Source organism: Apis cerana, linkage group LG9 (assembly GCF_029169275.1).
Source record: "Apis cerana isolate GH-2021 linkage group LG9, AcerK_1.0, whole genome shotgun sequence".
Classification (NCBI taxonomy): Eukaryota; Metazoa; Arthropoda; class Insecta; order Hymenoptera; family Apidae; genus Apis; species Apis cerana.
Window position 1 is genome coordinate 9,833,371 of NC_083860.1, and position 21,895 is coordinate 9,855,265.

Sequence of the window (21,895 nt, forward strand, 5' to 3'; positions counted from 1 at the left end):
TGATGTCACTAGTCTAGTTAAATTGCTATAGTGTATGCCGTGGTGGGGCGGCGTCCATGTTACGCATGGTCTTCTCGTCCATTTCCTTTTGGAACTCGAAGGTGGGAGGTTGCTCTGTAGTTCTCGGTTTACACTAGCAATCGTTGCTTCATACTCGCGTAAATGTTTCAATTAATTACGATAAAACGCATTCACATATTCGATAAAATTGTTAAATCGCCTTTGTTCCGCGATCCGCTAAATTTTTATCACAACGTAATTCGAGAAAATGGCTGAATCAATAAAGAGTGAATACGCAAGCCACGTGGCGAAGCAACTTACCGAAGAAGAAATTGTAAAGATGCAGGCGCAAAACTCGCGATTAGTTTCCGAATTTCGAGCCAATCAGTTGGAAAAAGACGCGAAAAAACATTGGGATCTATTTTACAAACGAAACGATACTAGATTCTTTAAGGACAGACATTGGACTACCAGAGAATTTAACGAATTATTGAATTTGAATACGAAAAATGAACAAAATGTTCTTTTCGAAGTCGGTTGCGGTGTTGGAAATTTTGTATATCCCTTGATCGAAGATGGATTGAAATTTAAAATGATATTCGCGTGTGATCTCTCTTCTAGAGCCGTGGAACTAACGAAGGTACATATTTAGTTATTTATTGATAGCTAATTATTCGCTATTTTGTTTACCATATATATAATTATATTCTTTGCAGAATCATTCGTTGTACGATCCAGAGAACATGAAAATTTTTCAAACGGATATTACAACAGAAAATTGTTTTTTGGAGGTGGACTGCCCGGTGAACATTGCAACGTTAATATTCGTTTTATCGGCTATTCATCCGAAAAAATTTAGGAAGTAAGTTATTTTTTATATTTTTTTTAGAATAATTTTTCTAATAATGATTTGCAATTCATTATAAAATTTATAATTCATTTCAGAGTCGTAGAGAATTTATACAACGTTCTCGATAAAGGAGGAATCGTGCTTTTTAGAGATTATGGTTTATACGATATGGCTCAACTAAGATTTAAACCTGGTCACAAGATCAGTGAAAATCTTTATATGAGACAGGATGGTACCAGGTAAGATTTCTTCATTCCTTTTTATTATAATCAACATGTACAAAATTACAGTGATATTTTATTTCAGGACATATTATTTTTCAGAGAAAGAAGTGTCAAATTTATTCCAATCGGTTGGCTTTGAAGTATTAACGTGTCATTACGTTCAAAGACGAACTGTAAACTTCAAAGAAAAAATCGACGTACCCAGAATTTTTGTTCAAGGAAAATTTGTAAAATTCTAATAATAACGGTATGTATTCATAAAAAAAAGAAAATAAAAAAGCAATGCGGAAACGCTGCCTAATATTACTAGGTCGTAAAATCGTTCAGGCGTTAGAAATTTGTGTTTTAAGATAGAACGTGTAACTTGAGACGTTTCAGGGGAGATAAGGAACTCTGAGCTCTCCTTTAAATCTATATACATATACATATATATATATATATATATATATGTATAGTTATGACAGCTGAATACGTATATATACGTATATTTCTGCAGTTTATATTATAATGGCTTCATAAATCGATGTTATCGCTTTATGTTTTCGATCTCACTACCATTTTGACTATTTTTTTTTTTATGCATATAATGATGAAAGCATAGTTCAATTGATTTATAGTGAAGAATACTAAAAATGTCTTTCGCTCCTATCTGATAAAATAATAATAATAATATGTAATTGTATTGAATATAAAAAGATTTTTCATGTAAAAATGTATGTACTTGATGTTTCAGGAAAGGTTCCATGGATCGGTAATTGAAGTATCGTTGCAGCTATAATTGGTAAGTATTTTTCTTTTTTCTGGAAAAAAATATAACATGTTTGTAAAATTTATTCGCTGTTTAAATAAATATATTTTTGAAAGAGAATAAAAATTAAGTATCAGACATATACATACATATTTTATCTCGAATTACATAGTTTTAGCGAAAATTACGATCCTGTTATATTTTATTCATTCATAAGATATAGAAAATTAAGAAGATATTTTGATTGAAAATAAAAGTTTATGATGAATTCATAGTTCAACCGATTTTTAATGAGGTATATTAAAAATGTCTTTCGCTCCTATCTGAACTTTTTTTAATCTCAAACATATTGTCTAAACGTTATACTTTTTATTTTACCTTCTTTTTTTTGTTTGTTTATTTCAGGATGCTAAACACTGGATTTAGATTATAATATAATAGTTGAAGGTTGTTGGTAGAAGTAAGTATTTTTAAATTATGATTATATTTACGTTTGTTATTTTTAAAAAAAAATTTCTCGTTACAAATTTTATTTTTGAAATATAGAGCTATTATTTATTAGTCAATATTGAATTTTAAAAATCAATGATGTATTTCTATAAATATGTTTGATTTTTCATGATATGTATACATATTGAATTTCGTCACTACCGCTGAGAATTAAAATAATATTTCAAAATTATGATATTATTTATATTAGTAAAAAATAATATTGTTACTTTTTTGCAGGAAGAACTGAATATTTTAAATAGGAAAAATTAAATATAAATCTCCGATCATAGGTAAATAACTATTTCATTTTAAAAGATCAAACATTATTGATAAAAAAATATTTAAATTATTTTGTTACAATGATGTAAAACATTTGCAATGATTCAATGATTACATTCCATTAGCTCTATCTGAAAGTTAAATTTCTTTTTCTATTCACAAAATAGAAGAAGATAACTGGTAAAATTATGTTCCATTTTTATGTTTCAGGTTATAAAGGAGAATTTTGTCATATGAAATATATAATGTATGCAAAATATATTTTATTAAATATAATTTATAATGTTGTTTCTAATAAATAAAATTTAACACAATTTAATTTCTATCTTCATTTTTATATTCCTTTCGTATCAATAAGAACTCGTTGCATTAAAATTTAGAAAATATATCGTGTATAGATATCGTGTTCCTAAGAAGGATTTGAAAGCGAAGCCGCAAACACGAATAAATTGCATTGAGATTATTAATTAAGCAAGAACACTCCATGTTCTAATTTGCTTTGTATAAGTGCAATATTTAAATATATGATAAATCTAAATAGATAGCAATGTTTTTTACATTCTCTTCAATAATTATAAAAATATATCGATACATATTTTAAGCAAATTAGTTACAAAAAATTAACATATGCTTATAAATTCATAAAATACGATTTTATTATGAAAAGCGAATTAAATATATGAATAATTATTATCTAACCTAATCTGATCGAATAAATTAATTTTGAATGTAGACAAAAATCATTTCGTTAAATATAACATTTGATCCAATTAAAAAATGAAAAAAATATACAGGTTTCGATTTCCTTAAAAGATAAATAGTAAGAGGTGATGAAGGTCATTTCAATTTTTCTGACCGCTATACCGATGTTTTAAATTGTGGTCAACCGATAAAATGCATGCATCGTTAAAACATTTTTTCATTCGATCGAAAAGTGTTAAATTTCATCGTTCGTCCATATGCTGCAAACAGCACAATTAGAAAACTGACCTTGTAAGGACGCGATATTTTTTGCTTATTTGGATTCTTATCGATTCTTTTCATCAGATTTGAGTGTAAACAGATTAAAAAGAAAATACCAAATAAGAAACTATTTTATTTGAGAATGTAAAAACGGATTCAGAATACGAATGGAATCGTACGTAATCACCAATTTACCAAAATCAGACAATACGCATGCATCGAATAGGATGTTAGGCAATGGTCAAAATTTCCCGAAAAATTTAAATTCAAATCGTCCGTATCCATTTTAAATTCGATTAATTGTTTTATGATCTAAGATAATTTTATATCATCGTGAAAAATATATTTTTTAATCTCATTCTTGGATCGAAATTTAGCTTTTTTTTACTACGTCGTATATAAATTCACATTCCACATATATATATAAATATTCTTTGTAGAAATGGTAAAAATTAGCAATTCCAATTAATTGGATCTATCACAATACGAGCAAAATCGTAACCAGAACATTCCTCGACACTCGCAAGGACACGATGATTAAGCGCCATAAAATATTCAGTTGCTTTTTCTTTTATAGCACAGGTGGTGCGGTTGATTTTATTAACCGGATGTTCCAGAAAGTACTAAGTTTGAAAGATATTTTCTGCGAAATCGATAGATAAAAGCAACCGATATCTTGCCGATCCGGACACGTCTAATCGAGACATTTATTATTGTTAATGTTTTACAGAAAAATCGTTCTTCGATCCATCGTTTTTCATAAAAAAATAATGATATATATACATACGTATGTATATACATTACGATCATTAAGGTTCAGAGAACTCGTTACAACGTCGTACGAGGTAAAACACTTTCGTTCGTATTTGGCCGATTGCCAAGGTCCCTTGCTTCACCCGCGTGCCATGCATTGGAGGTTATACACGGATCTGCTTCAGGAATACCTGAACGAGATTGCTTAGCAGACCCCGTCGTCCCTGAAAGCTTCGATGGCACACGTACTTACACAGGCGTATATGGTCTCCGGTAAAGCAATAGGACGTGCAACAACCCCGTGCAACATCCACCAGCTCACGCACACACGCAATGGTTACACGCACCACACGCGTGTCCTCGTGCATTGATCGGCCAGTGACGCGCATAGGAGGATCTACTCGCCAGGTATATAAAGGTATCCACCAAAAAGCCAGAGCATCATTCACCTCCAGTTCAACACACGAGCTGATCTCCAAAGATCTACGAAACCTATCAACCATGAAGTGCATCGTTGTAAGTACTCATTACGTATCTAACATTCGATCTAGATCTTCCATGATGGGCCTATGTCCCAATTTCTACCATTCTTTATCAAACTCCGTACTTACAATTATTATCGCAACGTTACTATTAATCATTCGATAACATTTAAACGTCTATTCCGTGCAATATAATTTCTGTGCAATAATTTGTCACTAAAAGAAGCGAATAAGACAAATGGTTAAAATTCTACAATTTACTTCTTACTTGCTTACTTACTATCTTCGTTCTGTTTCGTTCCATCTCGTTAAATATTACCATATCAAGATTGCATTTTGTGTAAATGAAAAAGAAGAAAAGAAAAAAGTCGGTGTGTTTGGTGACCATTGCTATTTATTTCCAGCTTGTTGCTCTGTTCGCCCTCTTCGCTGTAGCCTTCGCAGAGGCACCCAAGCCTGTCCAACCCGATCAGGAACAACCCGTCGAAGGAGAGGCATTGAGAGACAAGAGAGGCCTGTTACTAGCTTCCTACACCGCACCAGCAGCATTAGCACCAGCGCCAATCGCGTACTCTTCTTACGTCGCCCCGGCAGCCCCAATTAGCTACGCTCTGCCATACGCTTACCGCGCATACCCCAGCTACACGTATCTGGGTTAATTTTAGGGGTATTAGGGACAACACCGAGGGACCTTTGTGATCACGACTAGGGAAATGATTATACGGCAATTGGAAGGATTTTCGAGCGAGTCGTTTAATCGACGCTACTTTAGTTTAAGTAAATTTAGAACGATAGCAGCCGGACGAAATTTCTTTTTTAAATGTTAATTGCTCAAATTATTCGCATCGTATCGAACATCACCGATCTACTCAACCTTTGACAATTCTTAATACACCGTTCCGTTGTATCTCATGATGTTAAATACAGAAATTGATTAAGCTTATACTTGTCGTACTTCGTCAATGGTATCATTTTCCTCGTCCAATCTCCGCTTCTCCAAATTCCACTTTTGATATAAAATCGAAGAGAAAGAAATCTCGCTTACCAATATTCGTAGGATAGCATTTGGTTTGTCATATGATCTATAAGGGATCTATGATGCAAATTTCACCTATCTTACGCGATTCGTGATTAGATTATTAAACATGCGTCTAATGTTCCATCTTTAATACGAGCATGGATCGTTGTTGGTGTGCATTGTTGGTGCGCGTTAGACTTCCTGTTGAACGGCGAAGCAAGCAGTGACATCGACGATGACATCATCGGATGGCAGTTTGGCGTTGTAACTCGATCATTTAGATTGGTATGAAGTCATTGGAATAGAAGCTATCCCTTGTTCATTGGCCCATTGTTTCTGCTTTTATAAAACGTGTGCACGAGTGAGCAACGTGATCACGATCGATATCGTGGAAAACAAAATTTAAAAACGACGAATCTTGCAAATTTCTCGAATCGCCAATTTGACCCGCTGTCAACCAGTGACGCTGGCGCAATTATATAACAGAGATCCTTTTAACGAGTCAAAATGCGTAATCGACGGGGCTACATTTGAAAAACAACATCGGGGAACTCGAGCACGCGTGACTTACGTGTAAATGGCAATTACACAACAGGAATATATTACTATAAATGAACCCTCGTTCGGTATTCTCGTTCGAGGCTTGATGAGTTTAACCACTTTCACTGAGGTTTTGAAGAGTTTGAAAGCTTTGGAGGATAAATACGTGATGGGAATGGTATCCTAACTTCGTAGCACAGCTCGAAACGAAACACGAAACCAGTTAATAACCGGAGAAATAATTTTTCATAAACGGGGACGACGGAAATTCTCTGTCTTTCCGTGGAGAAAAAGTAATTTACGTTAAGAAAGTGCGAAGGAAGGAACGAAGATAAGGGGGAAAGGGTTCGATTGTATTCGTATCGACGATCTCAAGCTAGGACGGAAGCTATGCGTCTTTCTCACTTTCGTACAGACTTTCGCGTTAACGATCGATACGATACGAGTAAGCACGAGTGCTTACCCCTCCTCTCCTTTTTTTCGAAATTGAAATTTATTTTTGGAAACCGATTAATATATTCGAAGAGTCACGAGAGGACGATACTCTACATCGATATGTGTAACATCGATCCGTAACAGCATTGCCTAAGTGCGATCGATGAAAGCCAGCAAGAAAGTCTATTGTAATTCGTGGATGGTCGCGACCCGACTGTATTTATACATGTGCAGGTATGGCCGTGGTCTTTAGTCGGTGCGAGCCTGTCCATCCTTGAGGAAATTAGTTCTTTTCTCCCCAACCCAGCTGCCCTGATTCCATGCTCGAGAAGACTGTAGACCAGTTACTAGGTTAGCTCAGGGAAACGTCCGATTAGTGCGGTGATACAGTGCGATTGGATTACAAACCATGAAGTTCCTCCTGGTAAGTATACCACGAAAATTAACGCGATTCTTCTTCTGGACGACTCGCTTCAACAATTTTTGCGACGAGTTGACAAATTGGTAAGATCGAGCAGGGGGATAAAGCGGTTCGTTTTTTTCAGCTCGCTTGTCTACTGGTTACGAGCTTATTATTATCCGTCACCGCGAAAACCGAGATCGAGGATGCCCAGGAGAAGCCGGAGATTACGAAGTTGGAAGTAGTCGATCTCGGCGAGGGCGAGGGCGACGTGGACGACGCGGAAGAAGTTCAGAAAAAGAGGGATTCGGGGTATTCGTACAGGAGGCCGGCCAACCACGCTCTAGCCTCGAGGGCTCGTTTCCAAGTTGGACAATCGAGCCACGGAGGGCGCATAGTTAATAGACATCCCGGGCAAATAAATAGACCGGTTACGAAATACGGCCCACCCGGTTATCAGAACTCGTCCCCAACCAGGCTGACTTCGTTGCACGGTCAACAGCATCGGGATAAATTGCAATTCCACGGGCATTTAGGTCAACAACATTCGAGCAACTTCGATGGCCGTCCGGGAGGTGGCCTCCCGTTCGAGCAGGAAATACCGAGTCCGATCAGACAGGTCGATTTCGTGGAACCGAATCCAATATCCACGCAAAACGACGAGCCGTTTGCCGGCCATTCGGCCAATTACTTGCCTCCCCACAATCAAAAGTTACCCGGCCCTTCCACGCCCCAGATCTTCGCGCCCGTCCACCAGGGGCAGCAACAACAATTGGTGAATTTTCATAATCGGGACGTCGCTCAGCCCCAAGGGCATATATCGGACGCTGCCCTTTTCCTCTCTCAAAACGCTCAAGCCATACAACAGCTTTACGGCGCCCCTCCGAACGAGCAGGACTTCGCGCCGAACGCCGACCAATTCCTAGGCCACGCGAATCAAGTGTCACGAAATCCGAACGGGCAGCTCGAAAATTTCGAGGCAACCTCTCAAACCCCGCAAAACTTCCCGGCTCCCCTGCCGTCTTACGCGTCTGGAACTCTTACCGCCCAAGAGACGTTACAACAGATACAATCCCTCGAAAAGGATAGGCTGATCGCCCAGTTGCAGCACGCGCTCGCCACCCAGTCTCAGCCACAGAACGTAGCAGTGGACGTAGCTGGAAGGTACGCTCAAAATCAGCCTGGCTTCGTTCAGAATCAAGATCTTCTGGCCTCCATCGGGCAGCGAATCACCAAGTTTCACGGTTTAAACGCGCGACCGAGCACCGTGAACTTCGGTTCCGGAAACACAGCTTTCAATCAATCACCTTTTTTGCCAGGGACGACCATCGGTCCGGGGTTTCCGCTTAGCTACGGGCCACTGTCCACCACCGTTCGGCCTTCGACCACCACCGCGACGACAACCTCCACCACGGCAACCACCACAACCGTACAACCCCCTCAACCGGCCAAACCCGATGGAACCTCTCAAGTCGCTTCTTCGCTGCCCGCGCCGCCCGCGCCGCTTCCCGTTTACGGAGGATTCGTTCCATTCCTAGCCGGCACCGCTTTCCTCTCCAACGTCCCGTCCTACGGCCCCGCGTTCCTCGCACCCGGCCCCCTCACCCCCGTCCACTCCTCCTCGTCCACCTCCTCGCCCACCCACTTCGGCCTCCCCATACCCACCGACCACAAACCCGCGACCGGAAACACCCCCGCGCCACCCACGTCCTCCACCACTCCCCCCGCCAACCGACCGGCCTCCCCTCCCACCTCGCTTCATCCCGTCCCCACGACACCCCTCCACCCCATCGCACCCCTCCACCCCGTCACACCCCTCCACCCGGTGCAACCGGTGCTCCCTCCAACGACACACGCGCATCCCCCGTCGACCACGAATCCCGGCTACGGATTGCAAACGGCGGTGATCAATCCGCTCCTGTACAAGCCCATCAAACCGGTCTATCCGTTCTACTATTACCAGAACGTCGCGTATCAAGTACCGAAACCGTCGGCGTTGCCGACTTATCCGTGGAGCTACGCGCCGACCTATGCTCAAGCGAAACCGACCCAAATATGGTAAATGAAACGGCGCATCCCGTTCTTAGCGGGTTAATTGTGCTAGCTTGCTTCCACTCCTCTTCCCCCTCCTGTATCGAGACTGACTGTTTACCCACGCGGAAAAGGGAACCCGAGAAATTGAAGAAGAAAGTAAGTGTGGCACTGTGGCGGCGACTCGCGTAGACGTTTTGGTTTAGAAGATAACGAGATAAAGAGAGAGAGAGAGAGAGAGAGAGATGGTCTCGTTATTAGCTCGTGGTTGAAATTTTAATCTGGAATTTATCGTTTATTTATATACACGTTGCATGGTATTTTTCTTTTTTTCTTTGTTTTCTTTTTTCGATAAGTAGATAAATAGTTAAAGTTGCATGTACGGAATATCAGGAATATCTTATCGGTTCTTATTTGTTGGTACGAGGTTTATCGGTACGTAAGGAATAATTAGAGACAGGGTTTTTACTTTTCACACGAAGGTGGGATAAACGGGAAACTATTCGTGTTTCTTTTATTTATATAGGTTAATGTAATTTTTAATGTGTCCTTGCTCGACAACGCGTCGAATTTAACACGCCGTATCGATTTCCCATGCGTTTGCCTTAATTGCGTACGATTTCTCGATTGAACGTTGTACATACGCAAGTTTTTATTTATTGTATCGAATAAATATTTTTTTACTTCATCGAGTGATTTTGTTTTCTATCGCTCCTTGGTAATAAAATGAAAAAGAAAAGAAAAAAGGAAGCTGATTATAAAAGTTCTGCTTGCGAGTCGAGTGATTCTTGATCGAACGAAAGAGAGAGAGAGAGAGAGAGAAAGAGAGAAAAAAGTCAATTGCAGGCGGCGTGCTCGTTTCGCCGGTAAAGAAAGTACACCCTAGAAAAGCAACTGTCTCCATTTCCGGCCCGTAAACCTACACCAAAGAACTCTCACCGAAGACTTAATGGGCGTCCAATCGATCTGCTTGATCGTGACCTCAAAAGTCGTTCGATCATTCTAATCACGATCGATATATTCTCGACCAGATTAATCGGATTATTCCGGGCATACATAATGAGTTCATCCGCCCACGAGCATACGCATTACGATTAATATCCATTTTCTCTTTAATTTTGAATAGAGCTGCGTATCAAATACTAGGCAAATTTAATTTGGACGATCGATTGGATTGAATTGTTACAATATTAAAATATTTATACCGGAGTTGTTGCTCGTTATCCGATAATTTTTATCCTTAGTCAAGATGACAAGTAATGCCGGTGAGCAATTTTAACTTGAATTGAACTTGATTAAAATTTTTCAGAGATTTTTTAACTCTAGATCAATTGTTTAACGCAAACATGATTCGTAATTGATATTAAGCTAAGATTATTAATTACATTTCTCAGCGCCCAATAGTTTTAAAATTACCGTATGCATATATTATCGCTTCGAGTCACGTTCAAACGGAGTTGGCGGTTAAAATATAACCATTAATTTTCTCCAAGATTGCGTTTACACACTCGCCATATATCTATTTTAACACGCTTGTGCATTTGTTTGTTTGTTCATATTTTTAATTTCGTAAAGGCTTATGGGTTTATGGGTTTACGATTTAGAGGCTGACTGGTTCCCGTGCACTATAAGTGAATAATATCCCGGGTAAAAAAGGTAAATGGTTGTTACCTTGTGGCGCAATGCAGGCACGAAGCCTGTCGAAGAGCCGTGTGGCCGGGTCGGTTACACGATTATACCGCTAAACGTACCAGATTTCTACAAATATAGAACAAGTGTAATTGCCTACGAAGTAGCCGTTTCATTTTCCGTAATCCGGCAAAGGCGGAAAAGGAAAAAGGGGCACGAGCCACGAAGAAACGCGGCCTCGGAATAGAATAGCGGCTACTTTACGATTCACACAGGTGTCAACTCACTTTCCGCGACTGACCCGAATCTCAATTTACTTTTCGTTTTAGTGCACTACTACTCGTTTCAACTTGGACAACAGTCCAATTCCAGTTCTGGGAATTATTATTCTTATATATGTATATATAAAAAGGAACGGTTTATATTTCGAGAAATCTAGAAACTAGATGAGCGGAACAAATAATAAACAAGTTTAATATCCTGTTAACGATTGTGACTCGAGCAGTAATTTAACGTTACGCCATTTAAAATTGTACGAATTTTTTTTACGTACATACATTTACCGTATAAATGTAAAAGAATGGAGAGAAGAATATCGCACGCTTTTTGCCCATTTCGTTATGAATTATCATCTAGGTAACGAAAGTATGATATGTACGAAAGTGTATCTAACTTTTTTCTTTTTTTTTTTCCATAGGCATCGAGCTTTCTCGAATAGACGTTATTTAAATAATAAACACTCGTTTGCAAAATGTTGACAGAAAATTTACCTTCAGGTTATTAAGCACGTTTACTTTTCATGCAAACAATGTTAGTCCATGCAGGTTGTGCACCATTCCGGGAAAGCGTCTCATGTTTTTCGTTCCAACCACCACCATTTCCACGCGGTCTCTTCTAAAGAAAATTGAAGCTACAAAATTCATTCGTACGTTTAATCAAGTTACCGTCGAATATATACGTATACGTATGTTCAACAACTTCTTTTAGTAAAGAATTATTTATTATATCTCCCGTTTCGATTACCGATTATTCCATTTAATCATCTAATCATTTATATTTATAAAACGCGTCCTTAATAACACGTTTCCTTCTCGATACTCGTGTCTTTAATCGCTTTTTCACAAAAAACTCGAAGTTTTTGTCTCCCCTCCCACCGCTAATTCGCTCTGGTTTCTACATAAGTTGACTCGAGACGAGGCAAGAATCGGCAGAGAATTCGCCTCATCTTTTTTTCGTTCGCCTACAGGGAATTGCGATGGCTAACTTCCTTCCTTCGTCCCACGAGTGAAAGTAAAACGAAATCAATCGGAGTTTTCAGCCGGAGCTGGATAGATAGTGGACGCACGCCGGATGGAAGACGTCGTATCCTTACATTTTATCGCGTATTCTCGCTTCCCGCGAATCTTTCACCATTTCTTCGGTCTCCTCTCAAACGACGCGATTACAAGGGCGCAGCAACGTTTAAATCTTGGCCATTTTTTTTTCTTGCCCACTGTCACAGGGCATTTCACTTTCCAACATCGAAATTGGCTTTCAGCGGAGGCTTTCCGAAGGAGGAGAACGCTCGCGAAATCAACCACACCTTCACTGCTCCTTTCATGTCGCGCCACAAAAGACTATTGAAAAACGGTTGTTCCTTGCGCGAGAAGAATATTTTCCTGGGAAACAAAAAATTTCGTTTTTCCAGAAAAGTTCGTATTCTCACTTTTCCGTGTAATATTATAATGTATTATAACGGCAAATGGAAAATTTAACGGTAAGCTATTACTTCTGGCACAGAATTTTCGTGTCAACGAAAAGAAGAAACGTATTTCACAGTTGCGCTTCGAGAAGTGGATGGAAAGGCAAAAATGTTTCGATAAATATAGGATACAAGGATGAAGACGAAGCACGTACACGAGATGATTTAATAAATTTCCGAGGAACACGCTGATAGTTGTCTTCTCGACGTTGGTTAATTATCCGTCAAGAAGAAGTTTTAATTAACAAGATCCGCGCTCTGGTAGCGAGTTATCTCAGAAATAATTAATAGGAAGCGTGATATATTTAAGAAGAAAGTGCGTATATTTCCAAGATAACCGTGGTTTCGCAAAAATTAATAAAAACGATGATATTTTAAGCGAGAATGGAGAATTTGCCTGTTTAACGAGGATATACGAGCTGATACAATTTTTCTTTCGTTTCTTCCTAATCTCTCGAAAAATATGTATACGCGTGTAAACAATAATTAGCGTTGTATCGTTATCGTACTCGATCTCGAGGTAAATCTTTTTTCTTCCTTCTTTCCAAAAAAAAAAAAAAAAGAAAGAACGATCGAGTTCGCTTAACAAGGAAACGTGTTTACTCGAAGAGCACAATGCTCGATAAATAATCACTTTTACCGGGACACTCTCGTTTACAAATTTTACATCTAGATTAGACAACCCGATGCTCCGAAGGAATACATTTGGTTGCGAAGGTGGTGGTGCACTAGTACCAACGCGGGGAGATTCACCTTCACCTAGACCTTTCTTTCACCATGTAAGAGGGGATTTGTATATAAAAGCTCTCTTCTGGGTAGCAAAGGCACCAGAGACCACAATTTCACTCACATACCCGTTCCTTACTCGACCGACAAACAACTAGCGTATCGAAATAATATCTTGTTTAGAATCAACATGAGATCATTAGTAAGTCCATCACACAAATATATATATATACACGCATATAAGCTTAAACAAATTTCTATAAAATAGATCCGTTTCTGATCGAGAATTCTCCAAATTTTCATACTCATCCGATTTTCACTTTTCACTAGGTGATTTTGGTGCTGGCAGCCGTGGCTATTGCCTCGTGCAGAGAACCGAAGGGGGACAAACGATCGTCGAGATTACCGTTTAAAGGGAAGCGTGGCATCGTCGAGTACTCCGGAGGATCTTACAACTCTCCTCTCATAAGCTCTGGATACACCGGCGGATACTCGTTGGGCCATTCCTCGGGTATCCAAAGTTTAGGAGGCGGTTCGATGGGATACTCCCTGGGATCCGGAGGACTGGGGCACAACTTGGTTCAAGGGATCGCGTTGGGAGGGCAGCACTTCGGAGGGCAATCGTACTCCTCTCCCGGCCTCGGCTCCCTCGGCGGTGGAGGAGGCCTGTTCAGCCCACCGTCCAAAAATGGCCCGGTCACGTTTGGCGTCCATGGAGGAGGTGGTTCTTCGTCTTCGACCGGTTACCCGGCCCCGGTCTACGCGACAGGTCACGGACTGTCGGCGTACGGCAGCGGCTCCTCTCATCAAGGGATCAGCCTTTCGTCGATGTTAGGATCCGGTCACAGCTCCGGCTACAGCCTGCCGGCTTCGTCCCTCGGCTCGGGCCACGCCGTGTCCATCTCTCCGGGTTACGCGGCCAGCGGGGGTTTGGTAATCGATTCCAGCTCCCTTGGAAAAGGATCCTCGAGCTACAGCCTCCCGCTATCCTCCTCCTCCCACGGAAGTTCGCCCCTGAGCAGCCTGTCAGCCTCTAGCTCCTCCAGTTACGCTCTCCCGATATCCTCGGGATCCTCTCACTCCGGCATTTCTGCCCTTCACTCCAGTTCCACAGGTAGCTACTCCCTGCCGGTCTCCTCTGGATCCATAGGGGGACACGTAAGCCTCTCCGGCGGATCCTCGGACAGCTACTCCCTTCCTGCCTCGTCTATCTCGCACCCTTACGTAACATCCGATGCTTCCTCCTCCTCCTCCTCCTCCTCGGGAAGTTCCAGCTACTCGAGTCCGTCCTCCAGCTATTCCGCGCCCGCTTCCGGATCTATATCCAGCTACTCGAGCCCTGCCTCCTCCTACTCCAGCTCGGGTTATTCCAGCACATCGAGCAGCTATTCCCCTATCTATTCGGTTCCTTCGACGTCGTACGGTACCCCGATGGAATCGCACGGCTCGTACTCGAATCTGGCGCCCAGATACCTCGAGTATCCCGGCTCGAAGAGCTACGAAGATTCCACGAGCAACAAGTACGACACGATTTCGTATTCGAGTCCGAGTGGGAAGTATTAATATCGTTGGTAGGAGGATCGGATGCTCGGATGTCCGCGAGAGGAGGTGGATCTCGTAGACCGATCGTGTCTTGACCTGGGTTCTTCCGTGTCCATCCATCGATCCATCCGATCGTATAGGATGCCGTTCTAATTTATATATTTTTACGTTTCTAGAATTAATTATATTATTTAAAACGCCGTTTTGCGTATTTATATTAATTGTGAATTAATTTGTACGAAGAGTTCCGCAACATCGATATTTCTTCGTTCGATATCGATGTTCATAGTTTTATACATATTCTTGTTTGTAATAAAGCGATTCCTTTTTGTAACCGTTTCACTATATCGTATGTACATATACTCCTTTGAAGAACAATCTAGCGGCTTTCACAATTTTGATCATCGATTTCGTTCTGAAATCGATCGAGAGTTGAAAACTCTCTTCGAGAGGATGTTAATACATGGATAAATTTTTTAAATTATAATAATATTTTTTTTCGGCCATTAATTTTATCATTTGGTTGTGTAAAGTATCATTGTTAAAAGATCTTTTTATTCGTTCACCTTTCGCCGTGAAAGTTATTTCTCGCGAGAAAAGAATGATCATTCCATATAATAAAGATGACGAGGGGAAGAAGAAGGAGAAGAAGAAGAAAAAAAGATCACTTTTACTCTAAATCCTGCTCCAGCGGAATGAGCGAATTCCTTTCTAAACTTTTGTTCTTTTTGGGAAAGTATCGGACGAGTCGTGTACACTGAAAGCCACTGCTCGTCCATTTCGGACCGGTTTGACGCGATTCATAAGGAAACTGTTCTTTTTCCCTCTGCCCTTATTTCTATGACGGCAAATAAAGTATTTAGCCTTCGATATTTTCATTCCAAGAAAAAGAAACAAAATTTGAATTTACAAAAAAAAAAAAAGAAAAAAAAAGAAATACTCGAGCAAAGAACAAATTGCTTTTCGTTTCGCCTCGAAGAGGAATAATTTGTTGCTTTCTTCTTAAAGATGAAATTTAAATTGGTGAGAGAATTTAATGTAATTCCGTTTCGATCCTGAATCCATCAGAATATTCTTTCGAAAAAGAAAACTTGTAAGCGGAGGAGAAACTTTGTTTGCTCGTAAAGCTTCGAGAAAGTGTTTCACGAGGATAATAAAATCGTTCAAAAAATCGTTCCCTTATCGCTCGTTCCATTCCTACAATTCCCTATTCGTTATCGACCTTCGCTTCGCTTCACTTTCCAACAAATATTTGTCTCTTTGAAATTTATCAAAATGCTCGATTATTTTTTTTTTTTTTTTTGGCAAAGTCGATCAATAAAATCGATCGATGTTTATCTCGTATTCGTTACCGAACGTCGTTGTATGACCTTAATAATATCCTTTGTCGAGGAGCAGCGAGTAAAACCTGTCGCGCAGCGTAAAACAACACCCTCGCAGAAGAAAGTGGCGGGCATCGTTCTCGAGCGTACAAGAACGACCCACTTTTCAACGATCGCACGTGCGCATCGATGGACAAACATGCATCCTCGTCGAAAAAACGACACGGAGGAGCAACTCGAGATCGTCGGGGGATCGGCCGATTAAAAAGCGTTCGATCTGGAGCCGGGCTAGATCGCAAGAAAGTTGTACATTTCACTATTTTCCGACTGGTTCGACGAGTGACATACTTGCGATTCACTCTTACGCCGGTCGAACACGTGCCTGGAGCGAAAACAGGGAAAATCCACCTCTTACTCCTCCTCCCGTCTTTAATAACCGCTATCTCTCTGATATTTCGTGCAATTTCTAGCGCGAGGAAATTTCCACGTGAAAAACGTGGCGGGTAATAAAAATGAAAATCAGATTTACGATACGCGTTTCCTTTCATCCGGCGAGTCTCCGCTATTGGAAAGATCGCTTTCCCAAGATACGGTGTTTATCGACACCGTTACCGACCTTGCATCGATTAATAATTCATCGTCTAATAATTTTTCTTCCAATTTGTACAAATCATAGATACACCTTTTCACACTTCGTTCGATCACTCAGAATCGAGAAAAATTAAACTTTCCTAAATCGAATGTATTTTTAAAAATTGCGAGCTAATTTCAGATGACTCTTCAAAAATCTCTTAAAAAAAAAAAATCTTAACAAAACGCGCACGTATGCGTTAGAATAAAATTTCAATTCGTAGATAACGAGGATAGCGATCGTTAAAGAGAATCTACGAATCTGCTCGAAAGATGTCTCCCTATTCATCGAAGCGACGCCGCCGATTCGGCGTGGCGATCGAGGGCGTGGTCCCCGCCCGCCGTTGCAAATATTCGCGGCAACATGGAAGTCGGCGGTGAAAGTAAAGTCGACGGGACGGATGGATGGGCGCGAGTGGGCCGCGAGCCGATTCGCAGGAAACGTCCGCTTCGAAAGGCGTACGACGACCGGAACCGAACCAAGGCATCCTCAAGCTGCGTCGTTTTACTTCCGTGATCCCGCCGCGTTCCGACTCGCTCTTACTTTTTCCTTTGCTTTTTCGAAACAAAAGAGACGGATCCGCACTGTTATCGCGCAGCGATCGCGCGTTGAAAGCCATCTCCTCCGCCTCACATTCTCTCATCCAACGCGATCCGAATTATTTAAACGCCAATAATTATTTAAAGTTATCTCTCCACGTCCACGTTCGACATCGAGCTTTCACGCGTCCCTATTCGTTTCGCGTGGCGCGGTTCTATCTCCCGCCCACCTTCACCTTGGAGACCAGTATCTTTTGCTCGAAGGAGAGCGCCGTTTTAGCAGGTTTCACTGAACCGGGCGTGCACCGGCCACTCGCCTCGTATCCACGTATCTACATATAAGAACGGAGAAACGTTAAACTAGTTTTCGCGATTTTTCAACCGGCCGAGTATAAAGGAGAAATTCAATGTCGGCCGATGCATCATTAGACGTCGCGGCGGCGCGCCGATTCGATCTTTCGTTTCGAGTCAGAGAAGCGTGAGTGAGAAGCGGTGAATGAGAGAAAATACATTTTAATATATTTAAGATCGTCGACCGGGTAATCAGCGAGACGGGTCACTCGATATGGATTTGCTGGTCAGTATTCATGACGGTCGGGATTCGGCGATGATAATATTACTCTTTCTAAATTAACGAGTCGCTTAAAATTTCAGCTACTGTTCCTAGCGTCGTCTGCGGTTCTCGTTCAAGGGTACGGGAAAAGCAACGACCCGAACGACGAGCCGTTTCTACCGATATACCCGGTGTACCCTTACAGCCCTAAATTAATTAAAAGAGGGACGGAGAAGGAGGCCGTGGCGCAATTATCCGCGGAATTATACGCGCCGAAAGTCGACGCCAAGGACTCGTACAGCGCGAGCTACAGCGCCCGAGATTCTTACTACCCTAATTACAACTCGTACTCCAAACTCCCCTCCTCGCCTCCTTACGCTTTCTACGGATCTCTTCCGTACCCGAACGATCCTTACACGACCCCCTACAATCCTTACTCGTACCCAGTTCCTTCACCCTCTTACTCACCTCCTATCCCCTACTCCTCCTCCTACCCCAATTATTACTACCAATCCCCCTATTATTATCCCAATTACTATAACCAGCCTCTGTTCCCACCGCCCCCGTTGCCACCGCCTGTCGCCGATTACGCAGACGGTGGATACCCCGAGTCGGACGCCAAGGAGAGGAAGCACGGCGAGGACAAGAGTTACAGGGGCAAGGACCACCACCAGTTCGTCGACGGGGCCAATTATATATCCGCTGGTTCGAAGGATCTCGACGGCCAACCGACGACCGCGTACAAAGCGAGCGGCGTCCAGCAGAATCAGCTGGAACAAACGAGCAACGTGCAGCATCTCCCTATCCCGTTGCCGAAAACGACGTACAGGGTGATCAGCGTCGGTGGGCAACCGGTGGGCCCCGATTATCCATTGCCAGCGTCCTACGCGAAAGCTCAGCAACTGGAGGAGCTCGCGACGACGAGGGGTCACCACGATTGGGTGAAGGTGTTGGCGAAGAATTTGAGGACCGATTACGGCGGAGTACTCGACTCGAAAAATGACGACAATCAGAACGACGAAGGGAAGGAAACGAGATACGTCCCCGTCTCGAACGCGATCGCAAACACTGGCCTCGCTTACGTGGTGAATCCTAGCGTTCTTAGGAAGGTGAACGTCGGGCAAAGGAACGTTGGGCGGATCGTTGGAAAGACTCGGTTGAAGAAGGAGCAAGGCGAATCGAACGAGTTCGACAATTACGAGAGCTCGGCTTCGCAGGATAATCAGGATTACGACACCGCTTCGAGCCAGACCAGCGACACCAAACAGCAAAATTACGACGAGGATCAGCCTTATCGGAATCAAAATTACGTTACGCAAACGCCTTCGTATAGCGGTTATCAGTATACAAGTTACGGCCAACCGCAGACGATCACTCAGAGGCAAACGCAGCAGTACAAAAGTAATCTAGATAACGTGAGTTTTGGCGCCAAGACGAAAAAGGCGTGATGTATTTTCGGATATACCATACGGTACAATTGTGGTTTCTATTTTTTTTTTGTACTCTTAGTTGAATAAGATTAACGTTGTTACCTTTTTAGAGACACGTGTTAAACAATGTTTGCGCACTTTTCTAGCATATCACACGAAATACCTCTTGCAATATTTTAAATGTTATGTTTGACACGATATTCGTATCTTCGTGTTCTTTTCGTTCGTTCGTCGATCCTCTAAGCGATGTTTAATCTTTGACATATCACGACGGTGATATTTTTTTTGACTCGCATCAGACTTTTACGTCCTACGCATATGCAAATTCTCTATTCATTTTGTTACTGTTAATAATAAAATATCGTTGTTGTTTCTTATGAGGTTTTCGTTCTCTCCGCTTATATATACCTATAATCCCCAGCATCGAATTTCATTGCCGATAATAATTTTGTCAAGTGTCGATTTATTCTAATATCCTTTCCATTTAAATACCAACTAGTCTCGAACATGATGGTAATATTCATCTCCTCTTACCGCGAGCATAGTCGATTCTACGATAAATGAACACGTACCAATTCATTATAAATTTTTTATTTTTAATAATAATTTTGCCAAATGTTAATTAATATCCTTTCTACTTAAGTAATCAAATCATCAACTATGATCGTACTCAAGATTTCCTTTTATATCCTATATATTCAAATATATCATAGGTCAACGATAGGATACGATAGATGAATCGATTTTTCGTTAATTCATTTTTCAATAACAATTTGTTCGATAAATACATATCGATTCGATTTTTATTAATAATAGCATCAAAATTCTCTCCTAAATTTTAACTCGTTCTTCCATAATTCGATGAAACTTCCCTTCTCCAATAATAACTTTGCCAAGTGTCGATTTATTCTAATATCCTTTTCACTTAAACAATCGGTACAAATTACAGAAATGATACTAAGTTTCCTCTCGTTCCACCTTATTCTTATCACCGATAATAATAACCTTTTCCATTTAAATAATCAACCACGGTGACGCTGCATTTCCTCTTATTCCAGTCTCTGGAAACGATGGTATTTATAATGCACGTTTAAAATGCACATCAATTCGATTTTCTGTCAATTTTCATTCTAATAATACGTTTCGAATAATTAACGGACGATATCCAGAACTTGGCCATGATTATATACAAGTTCGTTCGAGTCGTGTGGGTCGTCGCACTTACGGTGAATGCGTTTTCGTTTCGATTCGATCGATTTGGAGGAAAGGAGGAGAGGAACGATCGAATGAAAGGGAACGTCCGGTCGATCGTTTGGGCGCGGTAATGGAAAGGGGAAGTGAGATCGCGATCGAACAGGAATTGAACAGGAATCGCTCATACATTCGTGGCAGGTGAGAGAGAGAGTGGCGAGTGTTGGAGAGTGTTTTGCTTTATTTTTCTTGTTCGCGTGCGAGAGCAGCGGCGCGGGATGGTCGAAAAATAAGTAAAATCGGACGAGCCTTTTACTTTCTCGTCGCCGGATTTCGGATCTCGATCCCTTATATACACCATCACTCGCGAAAGCTTCACGCCATTACCTGCCCGCATTACCTCTCTCGCTTTTTACATTAATTCCGTTAAACCGAAACTTTTCAACTGGCGAACGTTATAATTACTTTTACCTTTGAAAGGGAATTTCATTCCCGATTCCGTTTGTCCCTCCCCCTTCAATCGCCCCCTTTCGATTTAATGTCGATTCGGAGGAAAATTCGTTCGATTTCCCACGATTCCACTCGTTCGTTTCGTTTCGTTTAATCTTTTCAGGAGGACAACTTTTTCTTCTTCTCCGATTTCCCGTAGAAATAAGCTATGAAAGTAGAATTTATCGAGATCAGCAGCTATGCGCACAATTTTCAAGCGAACTTGCACTCTAAATGCACAGAGAGAGAAGGAAAGAGAGAGAGAGAGTAAAATTTAACCGCGTCAAAGAGTCTTACAAGTGTTGCTCGATTTGTTTGCCTCTGTCGCGACGAAATGGAGATCCTAAAATCGTCAAAGTAAGCAGACATCATCGTTGCACGCTCGAGAAAGTTCCTTGACTTAATTGAAGATAATTTTACCGGAGATACAAGCCAGCCGGTCATCGTTTATTAGATCATTCTCTCTGCTTCCACACCCAGAATGCGGATAGAAAGTGTTTTTTTCCCTCTCTCTCTCTTTTTCTCTCTCGTTGGTTCGGACACTGGTTGTTGATTCGAGTGTGGTGGAAAGGGTTTGCGGAAACACGCGAGTTTCAATGGCGAGTTTCGTTCGTTACAGGTGGAATGGGATTGACAAAGAGATTGATGGACTCCACGAGATCTCCTTTCCCTTCCTTAATTGCTTACCAATTTTTCAAAAGCTGTTTCGAATAGCGAAATGTAAGCCTTTCTTGTTTGCTGAGTGCGTTCACGCCTCGACAACCGTTTCGCCTCACCTTCCTTTCTTAATTTTTCCTCGCGAGCAAAAAATAGTTTTAACATGGTGGATAATCGAATCCCTTTAATATCTATCCACTTATGTAAAATTTAAACGTATGTTTCTTCCA

The 21,895-nt window shown here is 41.2% G+C and overlaps 5 protein-coding genes and 2 non-coding genes across 11 annotated transcripts; all 7 read left to right on the forward strand.

The window, feature by feature from the left end:
- The first annotated feature begins 82 nt into the window (after nucleotides 1-82).
- LOC107992817 (tRNA N(3)-methylcytidine methyltransferase METTL6) lies at nucleotides 83-2,912 on the forward strand. 5 transcript variants are annotated; one of them, XM_062079473.1, is made up of 8 exons: nucleotides 110-640; nucleotides 717-862; nucleotides 946-1,089; nucleotides 1,157-1,321; nucleotides 1,808-1,855; nucleotides 2,228-2,282; nucleotides 2,552-2,604; nucleotides 2,804-2,912. In XM_062079473.1, the coding sequence occupies exons 1-4, from the start codon at nucleotides 269-271 to the stop codon at nucleotides 1,311-1,313; spliced, it is 819 nt and encodes a 272-aa protein (XP_061935457.1). In that variant the 5' UTR covers nucleotides 110-268; the 3' UTR covers nucleotides 1,314-1,321; nucleotides 1,808-1,855; nucleotides 2,228-2,282; nucleotides 2,552-2,604; nucleotides 2,804-2,912. The 5 variants fall into 5 exon arrangements, with proteins under 5 accessions (XP_028520055.1, XP_061935457.1, XP_061935459.1 ...); XM_062079475.1 differs by having other exon boundaries at nucleotides 1,174-1,321; XM_028664254.2 differs by having other exon boundaries at nucleotides 83-640; nucleotides 2,552-2,912.
- On the forward strand, nucleotides 1,653-1,735 carry LOC114576952 (small nucleolar RNA snR60/Z15/Z230/Z193/J17). Its single transcript, XR_003696524.1, has one exon. It is a non-coding gene; the product is annotated as a small nucleolar RNA snR60/Z15/Z230/Z193/J17 (small nucleolar RNA).
- On the forward strand, nucleotides 2,073-2,157 carry LOC114576951 (small nucleolar RNA snR60/Z15/Z230/Z193/J17). The gene has a single exon (XR_003696523.1). It is a non-coding gene; the product is annotated as a small nucleolar RNA snR60/Z15/Z230/Z193/J17 (small nucleolar RNA).
- Nucleotides 2,913-4,565: 1,653 nt separating the features above from the next.
- On the forward strand, nucleotides 4,566-5,734 carry LOC107995724 (uncharacterized). The gene is made up of 2 exons (XM_062079476.1): nucleotides 4,566-4,825; nucleotides 5,196-5,734. The coding sequence occupies exons 1-2, from the start codon at nucleotides 4,643-4,645 to the stop codon at nucleotides 5,448-5,450; spliced, it is 438 nt and encodes a 145-aa protein (XP_061935460.1). The 5' UTR covers nucleotides 4,566-4,642; the 3' UTR covers nucleotides 5,451-5,734.
- Nucleotides 5,735-7,018: 1,284 nt separating this feature from the next.
- On the forward strand, nucleotides 7,019-9,903 carry LOC107997075 (arginine-glutamic acid dipeptide repeats protein-like). The gene is made up of 2 exons (XM_062079461.1): nucleotides 7,019-7,208; nucleotides 7,330-9,903. Exons 1-2 carry the CDS (start codon nucleotides 7,194-7,196, stop codon nucleotides 9,244-9,246), a joined length of 1,932 nt encoding a protein of 643 aa, XP_061935445.1. The 5' UTR covers nucleotides 7,019-7,193; the 3' UTR covers nucleotides 9,247-9,903.
- A 3,353-nt stretch (nucleotides 9,904-13,256) lies between these two features.
- Nucleotides 13,257-15,195, forward strand: LOC108001715 (hornerin-like). The gene is given in 3 exon segments (XM_017062891.3): nucleotides 13,257-13,440; nucleotides 13,443-13,513; nucleotides 13,642-15,195. Coding segments are annotated over 3 exon segments (1,473 nt in total). The 5' UTR covers nucleotides 13,257-13,271; the 3' UTR covers nucleotides 14,875-15,195.
- Nucleotides 15,196-17,748: 2,553 nt separating this feature from the next.
- On the forward strand, nucleotides 17,749-19,705 carry LOC107997231 (DNA-directed RNA polymerase II subunit RPB1-like). The gene is made up of 2 exons (XM_017055715.3): nucleotides 17,749-17,922; nucleotides 18,000-19,705. The coding sequence occupies exons 1-2, from the start codon at nucleotides 17,911-17,913 to the stop codon at nucleotides 19,344-19,346; spliced, it is 1,359 nt and encodes a 452-aa protein (XP_016911204.2). The 5' UTR covers nucleotides 17,749-17,910; the 3' UTR covers nucleotides 19,347-19,705.
- The last annotated feature ends 2,190 nt before the right edge of the window (nucleotides 19,706-21,895 follow it).

Bases quoted from the DNA above. Each gene is read 5' to 3' on its own strand.
- LOC107995724 (XM_062079476.1), top strand. From the start codon at position 4,643: ATGGTTACACGCACCACACGCGTGTCCTCGTGCATTGATCGGCCAGTG. The intron at 4,826-5,195 runs GTAAGTACTCAT...ATTTATTTCCAG, and splicing joins CAACCATGAAGTGCATCGTT to CTTGTTGCTCTGTTCGCCCT.
- LOC107992817 (XM_028664254.2), top strand. From the start codon at position 269: ATGGCTGAATCAATAAAGAGTGAATACGCAAGCCACGTGGCGAAGCAA. The intron at 863-945 runs GTAAGTTATTTT...AATTCATTTCAG, and splicing joins CATCCGAAAAAATTTAGGAA to AGTCGTAGAGAATTTATACA. The intron at 1,090-1,156 runs GTAAGATTTCTT...ATTTTATTTCAG, and splicing joins ATGAGACAGGATGGTACCAG to GACATATTATTTTTCAGAGA.